This window comes from Mus caroli, chromosome 17 (assembly GCF_900094665.2).
Source record: "Mus caroli chromosome 17, CAROLI_EIJ_v1.1, whole genome shotgun sequence".
NCBI classification, from domain to species: Eukaryota; Metazoa; Chordata; class Mammalia; order Rodentia; family Muridae; genus Mus; species Mus caroli.
In genome coordinates this window covers 47766047-47782668 of record NC_034586.1, presented here as the reverse complement: position 1 = coordinate 47782668, position 16622 = coordinate 47766047, and the positions used below count along the sequence as shown (strand labels likewise).

Here is a 16622-nt window from a genome sequence, read left to right as displayed (position 1 = left end):
AGCTACGCACTGTCCAGGTTCCATGCAGTTTCTGGTCTAACTCAATTGAAAGAATTTTTAAATAGAACTTCCTACTTTTTTATCTTGTCTTCTTTGTAATTGATATTTTAAAGAACATTGTTGTTTTTAACCAGAAATTACTTTAATTTACCATTTCTAAATAAAAATGTGGATTTTATTCTTTGCAAAACTTATACAAAATGTTCAATTTCTTTATCTTTTAAATATGAAAATAAATCTCCTAAGGCTTTGTTAAAGAAGCCTTCTTTTAGAGGCACTATGTCCTATTTTAATTTAAATGCACCTCATAGTGAATACAGTCTACCTATAATACATACTTATTTTTTGCTGTCTTCTTGTTAAAAAATTCTGAAAGGTAGTCTTTTAAATTTCTTTGCGGTGGGTTTATCATTTTTTTGTGTGTTAAGGAATATCACTTTGTCTTTTTAGTGCTTGATTTAATTATTTTTTTATTTTGACATCAGGAAGTCAAGCAATTGAATAATATTTATAGGCATTTAAAAAAATATGTCTTAGAGTACGCACTTCAGAAAGCTAATTCTAACTGAGCTTTATAAGCAGTGAAGGAATGGGTCCAAGCTGGAGCAAGTGAAGCCTCACAAGCCACTGTGGACACGTCAGTTAGAACCTGTGCATCTGATGTGATGATGTTTGAAATGTTTGTGTAGAACATCAGTGCATTACAGGTAGTGTTTTACCCGTTCATTGCGAGTCAGTGAAACCTTTAATTAACAGAGTGCTTACTTTACACACACAAACCTAATGTATTTAATATACTGTAAATCTCAACCCTCAAAATAAACCTTTAAACGTCGACATAGCCACTGTAATGTAAGTTTTCTGTAGAAAACTTTTCAGGTAGATACCTTTTTGTAGATACTTTCATATTCAAATTTAGTAACGTGAGAACCAGACTTCTGAAAACAGTACACCTGTTTTTAAGATTAATTTTAGATTGTGAATGGGAATTTCAGCCCGATTTGTCAACTCTTATTGCTATGGTAGCTTCAAAGAATTTCAGGAAAACCAGTCTCAGGTTTTTAATTTTGTGTTTTGCACGGCATAAAAAATGTGTAAGCTAATAAGAACAACAAAGGAAATAAGTATCTTTTCTGAGGTATAAGAATGTATATTTCTATGATTCTAAATTTGAGAAAAGAAGGTTATATTGATTTATTTTTTTAATTAGGTATTTTCTTCATTTACATTTCCAATGCTATCCCAAAAGTCCCCCATGCCCTCCCTCCTACTCTCCGCCCCCCCTCCCACTTCTTGGCCCCGGCGTTCCCCTGTACTGAGGCATATAAAGTTTGCATGTCCAATGGGCCTTTCTTTCCAGTGATGGCCGACTAGGCCATCTTTCGATACATATGCAGCTAGAGACACAAGCTCCGGGGTACTGGTTAGTTCATATTGTTGTTCCACCTATAAGGTTGCAGACCCCTTTAGCTCCTTGGTTACTTTCTCTAGCTCCTCCATTGGCGGCCCTGTGATCCATCCAACAGCTGACTGTGAGCATCCACTTCTGTGTTTGCTAGGCCCAAGAATAGTATCACAAGAGAGAGCTATATCTGGGTCCTTTCAGCAAAATCTTGCTAGTATGCAATGGTGTCAGCGTTTGGAAGCTGATTATGGGATGGATCCCTGGATATGGCAGTCTCTAGATGGTCCATCCTTTCATCTCTGTAACTCCTTCCATGGGTGTTTTGTTCCCAATTCTAAGAAGGGGCAAAGTATCCACACTTTGGTCTTCGTTCTTCTTGAGTTTCATGTGTTTTACAAATTGTATCTTATATCTTGTGTATTCTAAGTTTCTGGGCTTATCAGTGAGTACATATCATGTGAGTTCTTTTGTGATTGGGTTACCTCACTCAGGATGATGCCCTCCAGGTCCATCCATTTGGCTAGGAATTTCATAAATTCATTCTTTTTAATAGCTGAGTAGTACTCCATTGTGTAAATNTACCANANTTTCTGTATCCATTCCTCTGTTGAGGGNCATCTGGGTTCTTTCCAGCTTCTGGCTATTATAAATAAGGCTGCTATGAACATAGTGGAGCATGTGCCCTTCTTACCGGTTGGGACATCTTCTGGATATATGCTCAGGAGAGGTATTGCTGGATCCTCCAGTAGTACTATGTCAAATTTTCCGATTAACCACCAGACTGATTTCCAGAGTGGTTGTACAAGCTTTTAATCCCACCAACAATGGAGGAATGTTCCTCTTTCCCCACATCCTTGCCAGCATCTGCTGTCACCTGAATTTTTGATTGTAGCCATTCTGACTGGTGTGACATATATTATTTTTATTAGATTTTAGAGACTTATTAGCATAATTTAAGGGAGTCTATCAAGTATTGATTTAATTTTTCATTGTCTAAGAGGCATGTTTTTCAGCTTTATGTATTTTCAACCACAGAGAAGCTAGGTGTTTAGGTTGTAGCAAGTCTAAAATTTATGTCAGACTTGTAAAAGCAAACTTCAGGAGCTATGGAACACTAAATATATAATTTTTAAAAATTAAAATAAGCAATTTGGGTTTTTTGGTCTAACATTTATGCATAAATCATTCATTCAGAACAATGATTCAGATGATTATAGACACATTTGTGTAAAGATCTTTAGTACTCTGCTTTGTAATACAGTTTTATGGATATATTTTGAATCACAATTTAGGTTTTTCCTAGTAATTTGATTTAACACTCAAAAGCAACATTTTATTTCTGTTTTTACTAGGTTGTTCCAAAAGAAGTACTAGACTTAACTGTTTTATTCTAAAAGCTAAAATAATCCTATATATTTAAAACAAAGCAATCAAAACCAAGGCATCAAGCTTTTTAGTTATTTCAGAATTAGATTAGTACCTAAAGCTGCACTTGGAACAGAAGGAAGAACATCGTCCGCACTCTGAATGAGTTCCCATGAAATCTGCACATGGACCTTGCTCGATTATAAATATATTTTCACGTCTGGTTTGATATGTAGGCTTCATACATGATGATATTGTATATTCCTCATTGTGTAGAGGAATGATTGTAGATTAGTATGTTTATCTTGAACTTCATAGTATGGCTTTTGGTTATTATTATATAGACTTGTCAAGTTCTAGCAGTGTTTTCCAACATTTCTAATGCTGTGACCCTTTAATACAGTTTCTCGTGCTGTGGTGACCCCCAACTATACAATTATTTCATTGCTTCTTCATAACTGTAATTTTATGCTGTATTAGAGTATAATGTAGATATCTGATATGTAGGATTTCCGATATGTGACTCCGTGAAAGGGTTATTTAAACCCTAAAGGGACCATGACCCACAGGTTGAGAACCATTGCTCTAAAGACTTCGGTTTAATGGTAATTTTACTGAATCATTTTAGAATTTTAACCATCTCTAATGAATGAAAAAACTTCTCTAGTGTCTTAGCATCAGGGGTGAATATGATTGTGTTTTCAGCTTCTCAAGGTCTTCTCCCACATTGATCATTGATCAAGGAAATTTCCTGAAATGTGCTCATGTTTGGCCTGTTGGAGGCGTTTCCTCTGTTGGTGTCCCTCTCCCAGATCACTCTAGTTTGTTTTAGTTTTTGTTTTCTCAAAACCAGTTTGCCTGGCTGCCCTGGAATTAGCTCTGCAGTCCAGGCTGGCCTCATACTCACAAAGAGCCATCTGCCTCTGCCTCTTGAATGCTAGGATTAAAGGCCTGTGCCACCACTGCCCAGCCCACACTCTCCTTGAAATTAAGAAAATCTGTTGCTTGCATAATTTTGAATAAGAATTTATGAATTTTTTTTAGGAGGGGACATTATAGTTTATGTAATTTGTAGTTTATGGACATCGAAGATTGGAGTGTAAATCACCTTTCTATTAACATTATAAAGTACCAACTTGTTGAAGGACAATTCTCTTTGATTCATATTTTTAGATGTCTCATTCAGTGGTTAGAATCGTCAGAGAAAGTCTGGAAATCCAGTAACCTCACAAAGTATCAAACAACTACATTATTTAAAGAATTGTTTTGTTATATATAAATCATACAGACACTGTAGAACTTTACATTTTATTGTATTTTTTAGTCCAGGAACTGCAATTGTAACATTTTTTAAAAGAAAATAATCATGAATATGACATGATTATTGCATCCATCTATGGGGTGAATATCTGAGTCTCCTAATTGATCAATCAAGAATTGTTTACATAAATTGTGATAACTATTTAATGGTGTGCCAGACATCCATTAGAAATTGCAGTTTAGACACAAGGACAACACTCGGGACAATTTAGTAATAATTTATTTTAACTTAGTGATATTTGCACATAATCAGTATGTTTTCCAGGTTGATCACATTGATAACATGTACTCTAAATGTCCACAGCAAAGACAAGTAAAGTATATAAAATTTTAGTACTGTCGTTTTGTATTAATTTTATTATGAGTAATTTTAATTGGCTGTATTTTTTGTGTTTTTAATGTTCTTATTAAAGTATAAATTATTGCTTTATTAAACAAATATCATAAAAATGAAATTTTATAAAAACTTAAGTAAGGTATTTAAGTTTTATTAAAAATAAATCTTACTCCACATTTAAGTAAAGATTATAAATGAAGTCTAGAGTTTTTGGAAGCATTGTTTGCATGGAATTTTTTTCGACATTATTTTGTTCTTTTGTAAAAGTCCTCCAACGTGTAGTAACAGACAGGTCCTGTATCCTATAGAAAGCTTGTTGATATCTGCAATATTCATATAATCATTTTATTCTGTCTAGTATTGCTTTCTAACCATAGCAGAGTAAATATATTCATCTTTGTTTTTATTTTCATGTAGGCAATTACTTCGGTGACTGTCTCCACTCTATGCAATGTATAAGTCTGTGTCTGAAACTAGACATCCTCTGCAGTCAGAAGAACAAGAAGTAGGCATTGATCCCTTGTTCAGTTATTCAAATAAAACAAGAGGTAAGTTTTCTGTGCAGATGCAGTGTGCATATGCTAGGAACTTAAGAAAGGGCCTTCAGTACGTCTGCTCACATTATGCTGTAAGTCTTTGTATGTAGCAAGTCAGACCAAGTTTAAGAGTATTTTGCTAGTTATGTGTAGAATGCTCTTGATGCTAGTTAATACCTGAACAACTCTCCTGTGTGTTGGAGGTAATAGATGCATTAGCCAAGTGTCATTCTTTAAGAACAGTCATATACTAGACGATGCCTTTAATGTAGAAGGTCGTTAGTGAAATACAAACACACTTTGTCAGATACATTCTGAAGACTCCTGAGCTGCTGCGGTTGAGCTTTCAGTTAATTTACCCCTCTCCCTACATTAAATTGAGTTCACCTAGGATGAACTTTTTAATATTGTTTCATATTATTTTTCCTTTCTTTTTGTAAATAATTTAAACTTCTATCACACTCTTGTTGATATGCACAGTAAAATTGTGAAATTATTAAATTGTACATCATTGAAAGGTATGCATTGTTCAGGTTCTAATTTTTTAAAATGCCTTAAATATGTATGTATCAGAACCATCAATGATTTTTTCATATTTACTTCATGGTGGACTGTATAAAAAAAGTCAAGTTTGTTAAAAATCTTAAAGTCTTATGCTTAATTTTGAGTAGTTCATTAAACATCTAAAAAAGTTCCTGACTACTAGTATTTTTTATTCATAAAAATACATATATCAAGATTATAAGATCTATTTTCCCTTTAAAATTATTTTGTGATTTTATTTTTTGTTTGTTATATAAGGATCCAAAAAGACTATTTAGACTTGGACAATTTGAAAATTAATTTTGATTATTTCAGTTGAAGTATCTTAACATGTTGGAAAGCCTGAAGGCTTTTCTTATGATATTTCCCTTAAATATAATGCCTATAGTTCCATAAATGCTTTAAAAGTGAATATGTATTTAGGTTAGAAGTATATAAAACAATTTTGCCAATACTTTTCAGAATATTTCTTGTTTATCTGCCTATTTGAGAAAATCGTTTTCCGTTGTGTTTTAAGTGAATATTTTTTTCTCTGGGCTATTTCATTAAATATTGAGCATTTTTGAAACCTGGTTAAAAACATTTTAAATTAATTTTATCTTATATTGTCTAAAGGAATGAGTAGTTACCTTTCCTGAAAGGGATTTTCATTTATATCCTAGCCTAACATTTCTGTGACATACCAAGTTATTAGGACTGAATTGATGTTTTAAAGTGCCATTAATTCATTTACCCCAAATGTTCATTAACAATGTAAATGTATGCTGATGTTCTATGAGACAAGGAAGTGACTAATGACTCTTCCAACTAACACACTTAAAATGAATAGAAACTTTAGATAGCTAATCTTGAAGTAATCAAGCCCCTCATTCAGCTTGGCATCTCTGTATGCTCTAAAACAGCTGTCAACTGTTAAAAATATATACAAAACACACATACGCTCGGGCACGTAAGGAAAGAAAGATATGGAAAGAGCTGGGTTTTCTAAGACATAAAGGTTACTAACCACAGTGAGTTTTGTGTGTCTTATACGTAAACATTTTACATCAAGTACCTCTTTGGTCTTCTTTGGTTGCACTTTGCACGCATACAAATTGTGTATTACATTTTCTTGGGGTTTTCATATTTACTTGAAGAATCATTACCTTTAGAGTTAATTTTAATTTGTGTCTTACATTGACTTTCTTGAAGTATTTTGACGCCCTTTTTACATTTCTGCAATACACTGTAGGGAATTTGTGAGCTACACAATCACTCCTTGTCTAAACAGATAAACACTGGATTTGAATTAGTAGTTTTTCTGCCTGAAGTCATCTGCAATTAAAAACAACCCTGTTAGAGATTCCATTCGTAAAGCAATCTTCTGTTGTATCAAATCTGAATTCTAACATTTGTAAAGAAACAACACTAGTAAATGATTTTGAGAATTCTTTTGAAATTAGAAAGGAAAATGGAATTAGATAAAAAAGCCTCATTTTTTATTTTTATGGGGGTAGATAAACAACTGTCCTTATATATGTGTGAAGTCATACAGCATATTTCCATATTAATTATATTTTAACCTTTTTTCCAAATAATAACCAATATAGAAATATATTGCATACTCTCTGTGCCTTTCCAAGTTTGGCTGTGTGCTTATATTCCAGCCCAAATTTCAGAGTCTTTGGTCAAAGAGTTGACCTGATATCCATAATTCCACTCAAAATATCACATACAATATATTTGAATTTCATAATTAATTTTTCTTACCATCTCTCTTAATGATAAATGAAAATGATTATTTTTGACTAGGCTGAATGTCTGGAGATCTAGGGGATGTTACTAAGTTTAGTCAGTAGGATTACCACTTGTTTCTCCATGTTATAACAACTTAAGCTTTTATTAACATCGAGAAAAGATTTTTCCATATAGGGTGTCTTTGAGAATAGTATTTTGTATTGTATTGCCAAAAGCTTTAGCTTGAGTTTTATATGACCCAACACTCTGCTTCTTATTTCAACACTAGGTAATTTTTACTGTTAAATATTATTTCTTTCAACGCTTTCTATACTCAGAAATATTTTAAAATTACCTATTTAAAAATTGCATGGAGGTGGTGTCACATACCTATAATTGCAGCAATACAGAGGTAAAGGCAGGACTCAGGGAGAAGGAGAAACCAGGCCTCAGAGTTTTATGCCAACCTGGTCTACACAGGGAGTTTCAGGACATCCAGAGCTGCACAGAGAAACCTATTTTAGGAGAAAAGATTACAAAAAAAGTTCAAAGTACATTTAAATCAAGTATTGCTCTATAAACTTGTTTGTCCCCTCATTTCTCTATCCTATCGTTTCAGAACTAGGAGGGAGCGACATTGTCAGTAACTGACTTCTTAGAGTCAGCTTCTGTAGTGGGAATGTTAGTGTTAGATGAGTGACTGATCTCAGTCACAGCACTGCCACCAATCTGCATCTTTAAGCCAGTTAGTATGTATTATGTTTTATTGAATGGTTAGTAGTTCATTGAAATTATTACATGTTTAATTATATTATAGTCATACATGTTGGTATGATAGGTAATAAATTGAGGTTTCAAAGAAACACATACTTTTGTTTCATTTGTTTTGTTGTGACAAGGTCTCATTATATACCCTATCTGGATTGGAACTCACTACATAGGCAAGCGTGCATATTCTTGAATTCACAGTGAGAGATCATCTGCCTCTCTCTTCCTTATGAGTTTTGGAATTAAAGTCATGTGCTACCATTCCTGGCTTAGATGTTTACTATCAAACAGAGAAAGTACTTTTTATATTTATATATACATTTTAACTTATTTATATAAAAATATTTATTGAAAATTTAGTATCTGGGAAAGAACATATTGCATAGTAAATTATTTCCTTTCACAAAATTCACATTCAAAAATATAATATTTTATTAATTGAGAATTTCACAGGTGTTTTAGTTATACTCACCCCCTCACTCCTCTCAGTAATGCCCCCCACTCTCCAGCTGTGCATCCAGATCCAGCTTGTGTGTCCTCTATTTTAACATAACTCTTTGAGTCCAGTTTGTGTTATTCATGAACACATGGACGTGGAGCTGTCCATTGGAACCTGGTGGCCCTGCCAGAGTAAAGCAAACCGATTCTCCCTCCCTCTCTTAGTTAAGCTTGGGGCTCCCTATCTTTCTTGTCAGTGCTTGAGTGGTGACAGGTTTGATTGTCTTTGTACTGAAAATGTTACATGGAATGATGAAACCCAGATTCAGAAAGACAGTGATCTTATGTTCTCACTCATGTGGATAGTAGTGTTGAATCTTTGTTTTTGTGTTTCTAACTTGGAGTACCTATAAAATCCAGGAAACTAGAAAGGAGCCATTAGTGGTGAGTGATCTTAACAAGGGAAGGGAGTATAGGCGAATATGAATGTATGAGGGAAAAATGGAAGTAGAGTTAGTTAGACAGGAAAGACCATATGGAAACCTGCTGTTCTATGAGCATTATATATTAATGGATTTCACTGGAGTTACCCTATGTGTGATAAGCTCCTCCCAGAAGCCATAGATTGTCAAATGCAGAGCTCAATACCAGCAGTGCAACAGTGTGGGAAACCTCCACTAAATTTGGGTTCCCTGGGACCCTGAAACATATAAGTTATTAATACTGGTTTTGATTGCTCACCAGAATTGACATTTTATCCTTAGAGAGAAAATAACATTAATAAATTACACAAAGAAATAAAGAGGCGACAGTCAGTGCTGAGAATTAAAATTGGATAGAATTTCAATGAGTGCTTATAAAATTTTCTAGGAAGGCCTCTGAGAAAGTGAGCATCTGGCTGTATGTATGACCAACAAGAATCCAGGTAGATACAGATGGTATGTGTTGCAGGAGTAGCGCATCATCTCTTAACAAGTAGAGCTCACACAAAGTCATTTCCCAGGAAAAGAGTAGCAAACTTATTGACAGTACTGAAGGGAGCTTGCTAGCCCTGGCACCAAGGCTAACTAGTCACACAATGGCATTGAATGGGCTCGGTTCTGAAGTACTCGTAAAACCTGGCCAACAAATATAGATTTGTTTAAACTGAGATTTACTGAATAGTCATCCAATATACTGCAATGTGTATGGATTCTGTAATTTCGTCTTAGATCATATATGTTTCCAAGTTGATGGCATTTTTAAGTGATGGCTTCTTTGTAGTTTTAAAATATCTTTAAAATTGTAATAAAATTTAAAATTTATGTTGTAATCTTCCAAATGAATGTTTGTTTCCTCAATATTTTAACAATTTAAATTGAACAATTTAATCGTGATATAATTTTTGCTTAGGATAAAGGATGCTATAATATCTCACATATACCTGAGGATTTTTCTGTGTGGCTCATTTTATAGCATGCAACAATTCAAAGATACTGAGTGTAATCAGCCTAGCAAGACTTTTCTGTTGATCCAGGGTGTACGTATGAGTATGTGTATACTTGCACAAGTGAACTTGAATATATGCAAGTTTTATTTGGGGCAAGGAGGGCACGTAATCATTATTTTCCTTCTGCTGATGTAATGGAGAATTCATTCCTCTAGGACATATTAGAACAGTGTGTTTAATGCTCTTCATTTCAATTTGCTAGTATCACAATTAATACAATTAGGGTCACTTTAAATGAAACTATTAACAAATTGACTAATTTACTTTAACAATGTCAATGTGTTCTCACAATTACATTTGCTTTAATTAGTGTATAAGCTATTATTTAATAGCATACTTCTCATATAAAAATTTAGTAATGAATTCTTACCTCCATTAAAGAAAAACTTTTAATGGCCTAACTGATTTTTGTACAAGAGCTTCTAGTTATTAAGTGGTGGAAGACATATGGAAAATCAGAAAGGAAAGCTTGCAAAAATGTACAGAAATACCAAATTCTTTTGTTATTTTTCATGGTTGCCATTATATGTCCTATTTACTATTGTGTAAATATGATTAAAATTGTGTATATCTGTTATGGAAGGGAATGTGTCTCCTGGACAGCTTTAGTAGTGTTGACTTTAGTTTTTCCTTCTTAATATTGCATTAATGTTTGAAATTTTGAATATAAGAAAATCACTCATAATTAATTATGTTAATGACAGAAAATTTATATGTTTGTGTAATATAAAATAAGTAAAAATAGTTCTCAAAAGTACTTTGTTTTAACACTAATCTGTATTCCAGAAAATATCTAGAGCTAGCCCCCTGCGCCAGTTGATCTCACTGGCTTGGTCTCTCGGCCTGCCAACTGGCCAGCCCTGTTAGGCCACGTGGCTCCCACCGGGCCATCTCTTGGATGGGTCCCCTGAGTTCCTCTTGCTTTTACCCAAAACCCCACACACCCTTGGTTAGCCATCTCAACACCTAATTACTTGGTAGAATCAAGACTCTAATGCTTAATTAGCCAATCAGATTTATGTATCAATAATAACAGAATTTACAAGAGGCCAATATAATAATTTCAGAGCCAAATGATAATGATAAAGTTTTAACACAATTATTCTAACATTTTATTTATTTAATTTATTTATTTATTTATTTATTTATTTATTTATTTATTTATTTATTTATTGTTTTTTTGAGACACGGTTTCTCTGTATAGCCCTGGCTGTCCTAGAACTCACTCTGTAGACCAGGTTGGTCTCGAACTTAGAAATCTACCTGTCTCTGCCTCCCAAGTGCTGGGATTAAAGGTGTGTGCCACCACTGCCCGGCTTATTCTAACATTTTGATAGAATGTCAGCCTGCATTCTGGTTCTCCCTCTCCTCATACCTCTCTCTTTGTTTCCTTCCCTTCTCGCTCTGCCTCCCTTCTCCTGTCCAGTCACAAGCCTCCCACTGTCTAATGTGATTGGACAGGGAAAATTCTGCAACAAATCTGGGAATTTCTTATCTTAGAGTTAAGTCTTGAATTCTGGAAAAATTTCTCAGAAGGACAAATAGAGTAGTTTCCCAGTCCTGTAATTCTCTTTTAAGAGAATATCTGTTGTTTATTATTTATAATGTGTGTGCTTGTATGCTTCATATATGTGAATATTTAAGGAGGTTAGAAAAATGTTAGCAGATTTTTTTGGACTTGTTACTACAGGGAATAGGGAATTGTGAGCCACCTGATCTAGATGCTTGGAACAAACTCTGGAAGAGCAGCAAGTTTATAAATAGATATGATCCATATTATTCAATATAATAACTTAAATTGAGAATCCTTTGACCTAGTTTTGTCAATTCACTAAGTTTCTGTTACTTTAGGTTTCTATCTTTTTCGGGGGCTTACTAGTAGTTAAAAATGTTTGTAAAGATATAAAATTAAAATAGAACATATATAAAAGATAATTAGGTGTTAAATATTTAGTGAAGAAATGTGAGAAGCTTAGAGGAAAAAGAGTGAAAAAAACTAATTCCATCTCATCTCAGTGAGATTCAGGACTGTCTTCTAGTTTCTCTCTTTTCATCAGTCCCACCTCCAACATCCACTGTTCTGCTTTTCTCTCCCTTTCCTCTTCTTCCTATCCCATTAAAAAAATATATTGATAACAGATCGGTTTTCTTCCAGATCTTGCTGCTCCATTGTACTATTTATTTAGGTCTGATCTATCTTTATTTAAATTTTATTATATGATGTCTTTTGCATATACAATGATGTTCTTATATAAATTTAACAAATATATATTTATTAATAAATATTAATTATACTTATTTATTGTTTATTTATAATAGGATCTTACTATGCATTTCTGGCTGGCCTGAGTCTCTCTATATTGACCAGCCTGGTTTCTAACTCCTAGATGTGTACCTTTCTCTCTCTCCTATGTGCCAGGATTAAAGGCATGAGTTCTTAATGAACTCTGTATCTTCTGAGAAATTGCTTAGTACCTTCTTGAAATAATGGCCTTTGGTTTTATTACTTCTTAGGAGTCAAGGTCAGTTCACCTGTTAGAGCTGCAGCATCTCAGAAGTAATTCCCAGTTATGTGGTATATCCCTTGTTGCCTGGATTGACTTAAAGAAAGTCCTACAAAACCTTTATAGTGTGACCTTCTGTATTCATTTAATTACTTTTCAACAATCAGACATGATTCCTCATAAAATTCAAGATTTACCCAGAATAGTCAGATCATTGAGAGCAAACAGATTTGGAGAACTGATGCTGCCTGACCCTAGAACAGATAGTCTAAGAGTAGCACCCAAATCTTAAAAAGGGCAAGAAGGAAATTTGTTAGAGAAGAGTAGTCTTTTCAGCAAACAGCACTGCAAAAAGTTGCCATCCATATGCATGTGCATAGAAAACTTGGAATCTGCCTGTCTCTTTATCTTTGCATACCGTTTGAGATGACAACAGTTAATACAAATTGAATTATAAGTCTAAATGAAGACATCATGATATCTAGGTCAAAATGGGTTTGATGATAGCTTTTAAGACAAACTCTGAAAACAGTATCCATAAAAGAATGAAGAAAAAACTGGTAAGTTAAAAGCAAAAAATCAATTTTGTGTGGTACTGTTAAGTAACAAGGCATCAGCCAGACTGAGAGGAGTCTCTTCCTACCACTTCCTGTATAATATGACTCAATAGTCAACACATCTGAAGACCAACTAGTAAAGAGGAAAAAAATAGTCAGTTTAAAAATGTGAGGAGTAGAAAAGGAGCAGCCGCCATTGATGGCCTGGATATATGCCATTCACTATCGTTCAAAACTAGAGACTAAGGCACAGTCGGAGTCAGGAGCCTAATTATCAGCTGTGACAGGTCACCATTGTCACATTGTTACCATTGATGCAATCTTGCTGAAGTAATGCAAGGACAGGAAGTGAACAGATGAATTGTTAGTTGTACAACCACTATGATTGTGAGTACACACGGCTCAAGCACTGTAGAGCATACTTGTCTTTAGGATTGAAAAGAGACAGAGGCAGTGAAGATAGACACAGAGAGAAAACAATGACAGACAACAGCTTTATTGGATAACCTTTGGATATCCTAAAATGGAAATGTTTCTTCATATAAAGTAAGAAGCCTTTTGTAAAATAGATCATTATATTGTGCTCCTTAGTATCCTCTCTTAATTTTACAGATTGAAACTCTAAAATTTTTGTTGAACTTTGCTGAATTCATTCATTAGTTTTTTTTTTTTTTAATGTACTTAGTGGTTTCTCATTAAAACTATGTTATCATAATTAGAAATTCTTTTTTTTTCAACTTTTGGTGCCTTATTTTCCCTTGCCCAGTGAATTTGGCTAGAAATTCTAATATAAAACTGGTTAGAGGTGTTTTCTTTTTGTTTGTTTTTGTTTGTGAGCTTAGCCTTTAAACAGCTAAACCATCTCTCTCTCTCCAGCACAGCGATCTCTATTGCCAGGTAGTTCAGCATGCATCTTAGATCCCAGCCCTCCCGAGGCAGAGGCACATGGATCTATAGTCTACAGAGCAAATTCCAGGACAGCAAAGATTACACAAAAAAACTCTGTCTTAAGAACAAAGACCAAACCAAACCAACGAACCAAACAAACATTAAGCATCAACAACTACGAACAAACAAATTCCAAAACTGAATAGGAACTTGGCAGTCCTGATTTTTAAATTTTTGTTTTTAACTATTGGCTCAAAGTTTGTTGTAGTTTTGTAACATGTAGAAAGTTTCCTTCCATTTTTGTATAGTTTTTTAATCAGGGAAGTATATTGGGTGATATCCAATACTTGCTTTGCATCAGCTTAGATGATCATACAGATTTTCTTCTATTCTGTTAATGCTTTAGTTTGATAGTTACTTCTTTAGACAATCACCTTTGTAACTGAATTAAATACCACTTGGTTTTGACACACACACATTAGGTCTGGCAGTATTTCTGTTTTTCTGGTTACCTAGTTTGGTATGCTGTTCATACAGAGAAGTGATTCTAGTTTGGGGCAAAATTCAAGAAGAGTTAGCATTACTTCTTATTATTTAGTAGAATTCATCAATAGTCCTTTCCAGTGCTTTTATTTTGGGGAAGATTTTGATCATTAATTTAATTTTCTTCTTTAAAATCTATTCCTATTATCTCTTCTTCAATCAGTTTTAATAACTTAACATGTTTTTAGGAATTGGTCCACGCCCATTGTGAAGTTTATTCATTTTCAATTGTGAATAGTGCTTTTTAGAATTCTTCTCATTTCTGTAAGATCTAGAGTAATATCCCAATTTTTTTTTTTTTTTTTTTTTTTTTTTTTTTTTTTTTTTTTTTTTTTGAGACAGGATTTCTCTGTATAGCCCTGGCGGTCCTGGAGCTCACTTTGTAGACCAGGCTGGCCTCGAACTCAGAAATCCGCCTGCCTCTGCCTCCCGAGTGCTGGGATTAAAGGCGTGCGCCACCACGTCCGGCCCCAATTTTTAAAAGTACTTTCCTCCCTCCCTCCTTCTAACTATTCCCACTCCCCTCCCCTCCCCTCCCCTCCCCTCCCCTCCCCTTCCCTTTCTTCCCTTTCTTCCCTTTCCTTTCCTTTCCTTTTTTTTCCTTTCCTTTTTTTTCCTTTCCTTTCCTTGTCTAACCTCACGTTTGTGTCTTTTCCTTTATGTTACTTACTCAGTACATCAGAGAGTAAACACTTAAGATTTTGGACTTGTAATTGAACCTTGTTTTTTGTTTACCAATTATGACAGCAGGTTTCATTCTGAGAAGTAATATTCCATGACATTTTGTAAGAAAATGGTACTGCATACCACTTACTCTTAATATCTTTACGCAAAAACAGTAAATGGCTTAGAAATTAATATTTGCAATGAAAAATAGCCTCATTGATATGGTTCTTTAAATAAACTCAGTGAGTGCTAATAGGAACAATATGTTTACCTAAGAGGACCACTTTCCTTTTTTTTTTTTTTCATTTTGAGAGGAATTTGGGATAAAATTATTATTTTCTTTAAACAATTATGTGTATATAGTAGTTAATAGTTATTAAATTTTGTTTAATAAGTATGTATTATATGGCAAATTGACACATAGGTGAGCTTGTTAGCACATAGGTTAAAGTATTTTAATTTAATTATCAGGCATAATTCTCTAATACTTAAATAATATTTAATAATAAACATTTCAGTAACTTCATTTTAAAATTAAGATCACAAGTAAACTTAGTACCATATTAAAAACAAATCTTTTCATAAATTTTTTGATTAGTTTCCCTAACAATTTACTAAATTTGACAATTTTTTGTTTATTTTTAATTATTTAAGAATAATGTATTTGCTATATCTCAAGTGACATATTTATATATTATATATTTACATATATTATAGGTAAGATACATATCAAATAATAGTTTTCCAGAAGACTAACAGTAATTGTTCTTATGAAAAAGCAACTACTTCATTTGTTCAGATACCAGGTTAGAGGGCAAGTGATGACATATTTACCAACTTGGGAAATGTTTGCCATTTAAACACATGCACACCATGCACACTCACACACAGATGAGGTGTATGTTTATGCACAATCTGGCCTTTTAACAAAGAAAAATAAGGCTATATTTGGGCTGCCACTGGTAGAAACAAAACAGCTGAGACTTTAATGAACACCATACTGAGGGCATGTAGGACATAAGGCAAATTAAGCAGGTTACAAACTGCACATCTTATATTTAGATACAGAGATCTCCCCAATCCTGACAAGGCAAGCAGATAGACAGAAACAGAAGGAGATCATTTGTATCAATTTGAGAAACAGAGCTAGTAATGAAAGAAAATAGCCATACAATTCTTTCCTGGCGAAGTTGTTTATTTCTCCCTGTTTTCACAAAAATAACTACACTTCGTTAAACACAATCTCCTTTTATTTCATTTATAAATCAAGACCATGATAGGTTGTTTTTTGAATAGATATTCTGGACACTCACAGAAATTTTAGTTGTACTAACCTGACAGCTTTGTTTTAAAGTTAAATATGAGTTTTCTTTCATTGAACACCCTTTCAAAGTATAGCAGTTTTAGCTATGAACGCCTGAATACATTAATGATGACAAAGAAGTTCCAGCGTGAGCCAACATTTGCTTTGTTGTGTTTGTAACAGTACTTGGTAAATTGATACACAGATGTTACAGGTCTCTTTTAATTTGTTCTTTTCCCACTCC

General features: G+C 33.7%; 1 protein-coding gene across 3 annotated transcripts in view; it reads left to right on the top strand.

Annotated features, from left to right (window-relative positions):
* Nucleotides 1–16622, top strand: part of Tbc1d5 (TBC1 domain family member 5) — a 463147-nt gene that overhangs the window by 149225 nt on the left and 297300 nt on the right. For all 3 annotated transcript variants that reach the window (XM_021186156.2, XM_021186155.2, XM_029471255.1), the window contains exon 3: nt 4845–4975. In XM_021186156.2, coding sequence (XP_021041815.1) covers nt 4879–4975 — 97 coding nt within the window. In that variant the 5' untranslated portion in view covers nt 4845–4878. The remainder of the gene's footprint in view (nt 1–4844; nt 4976–16622) is intronic.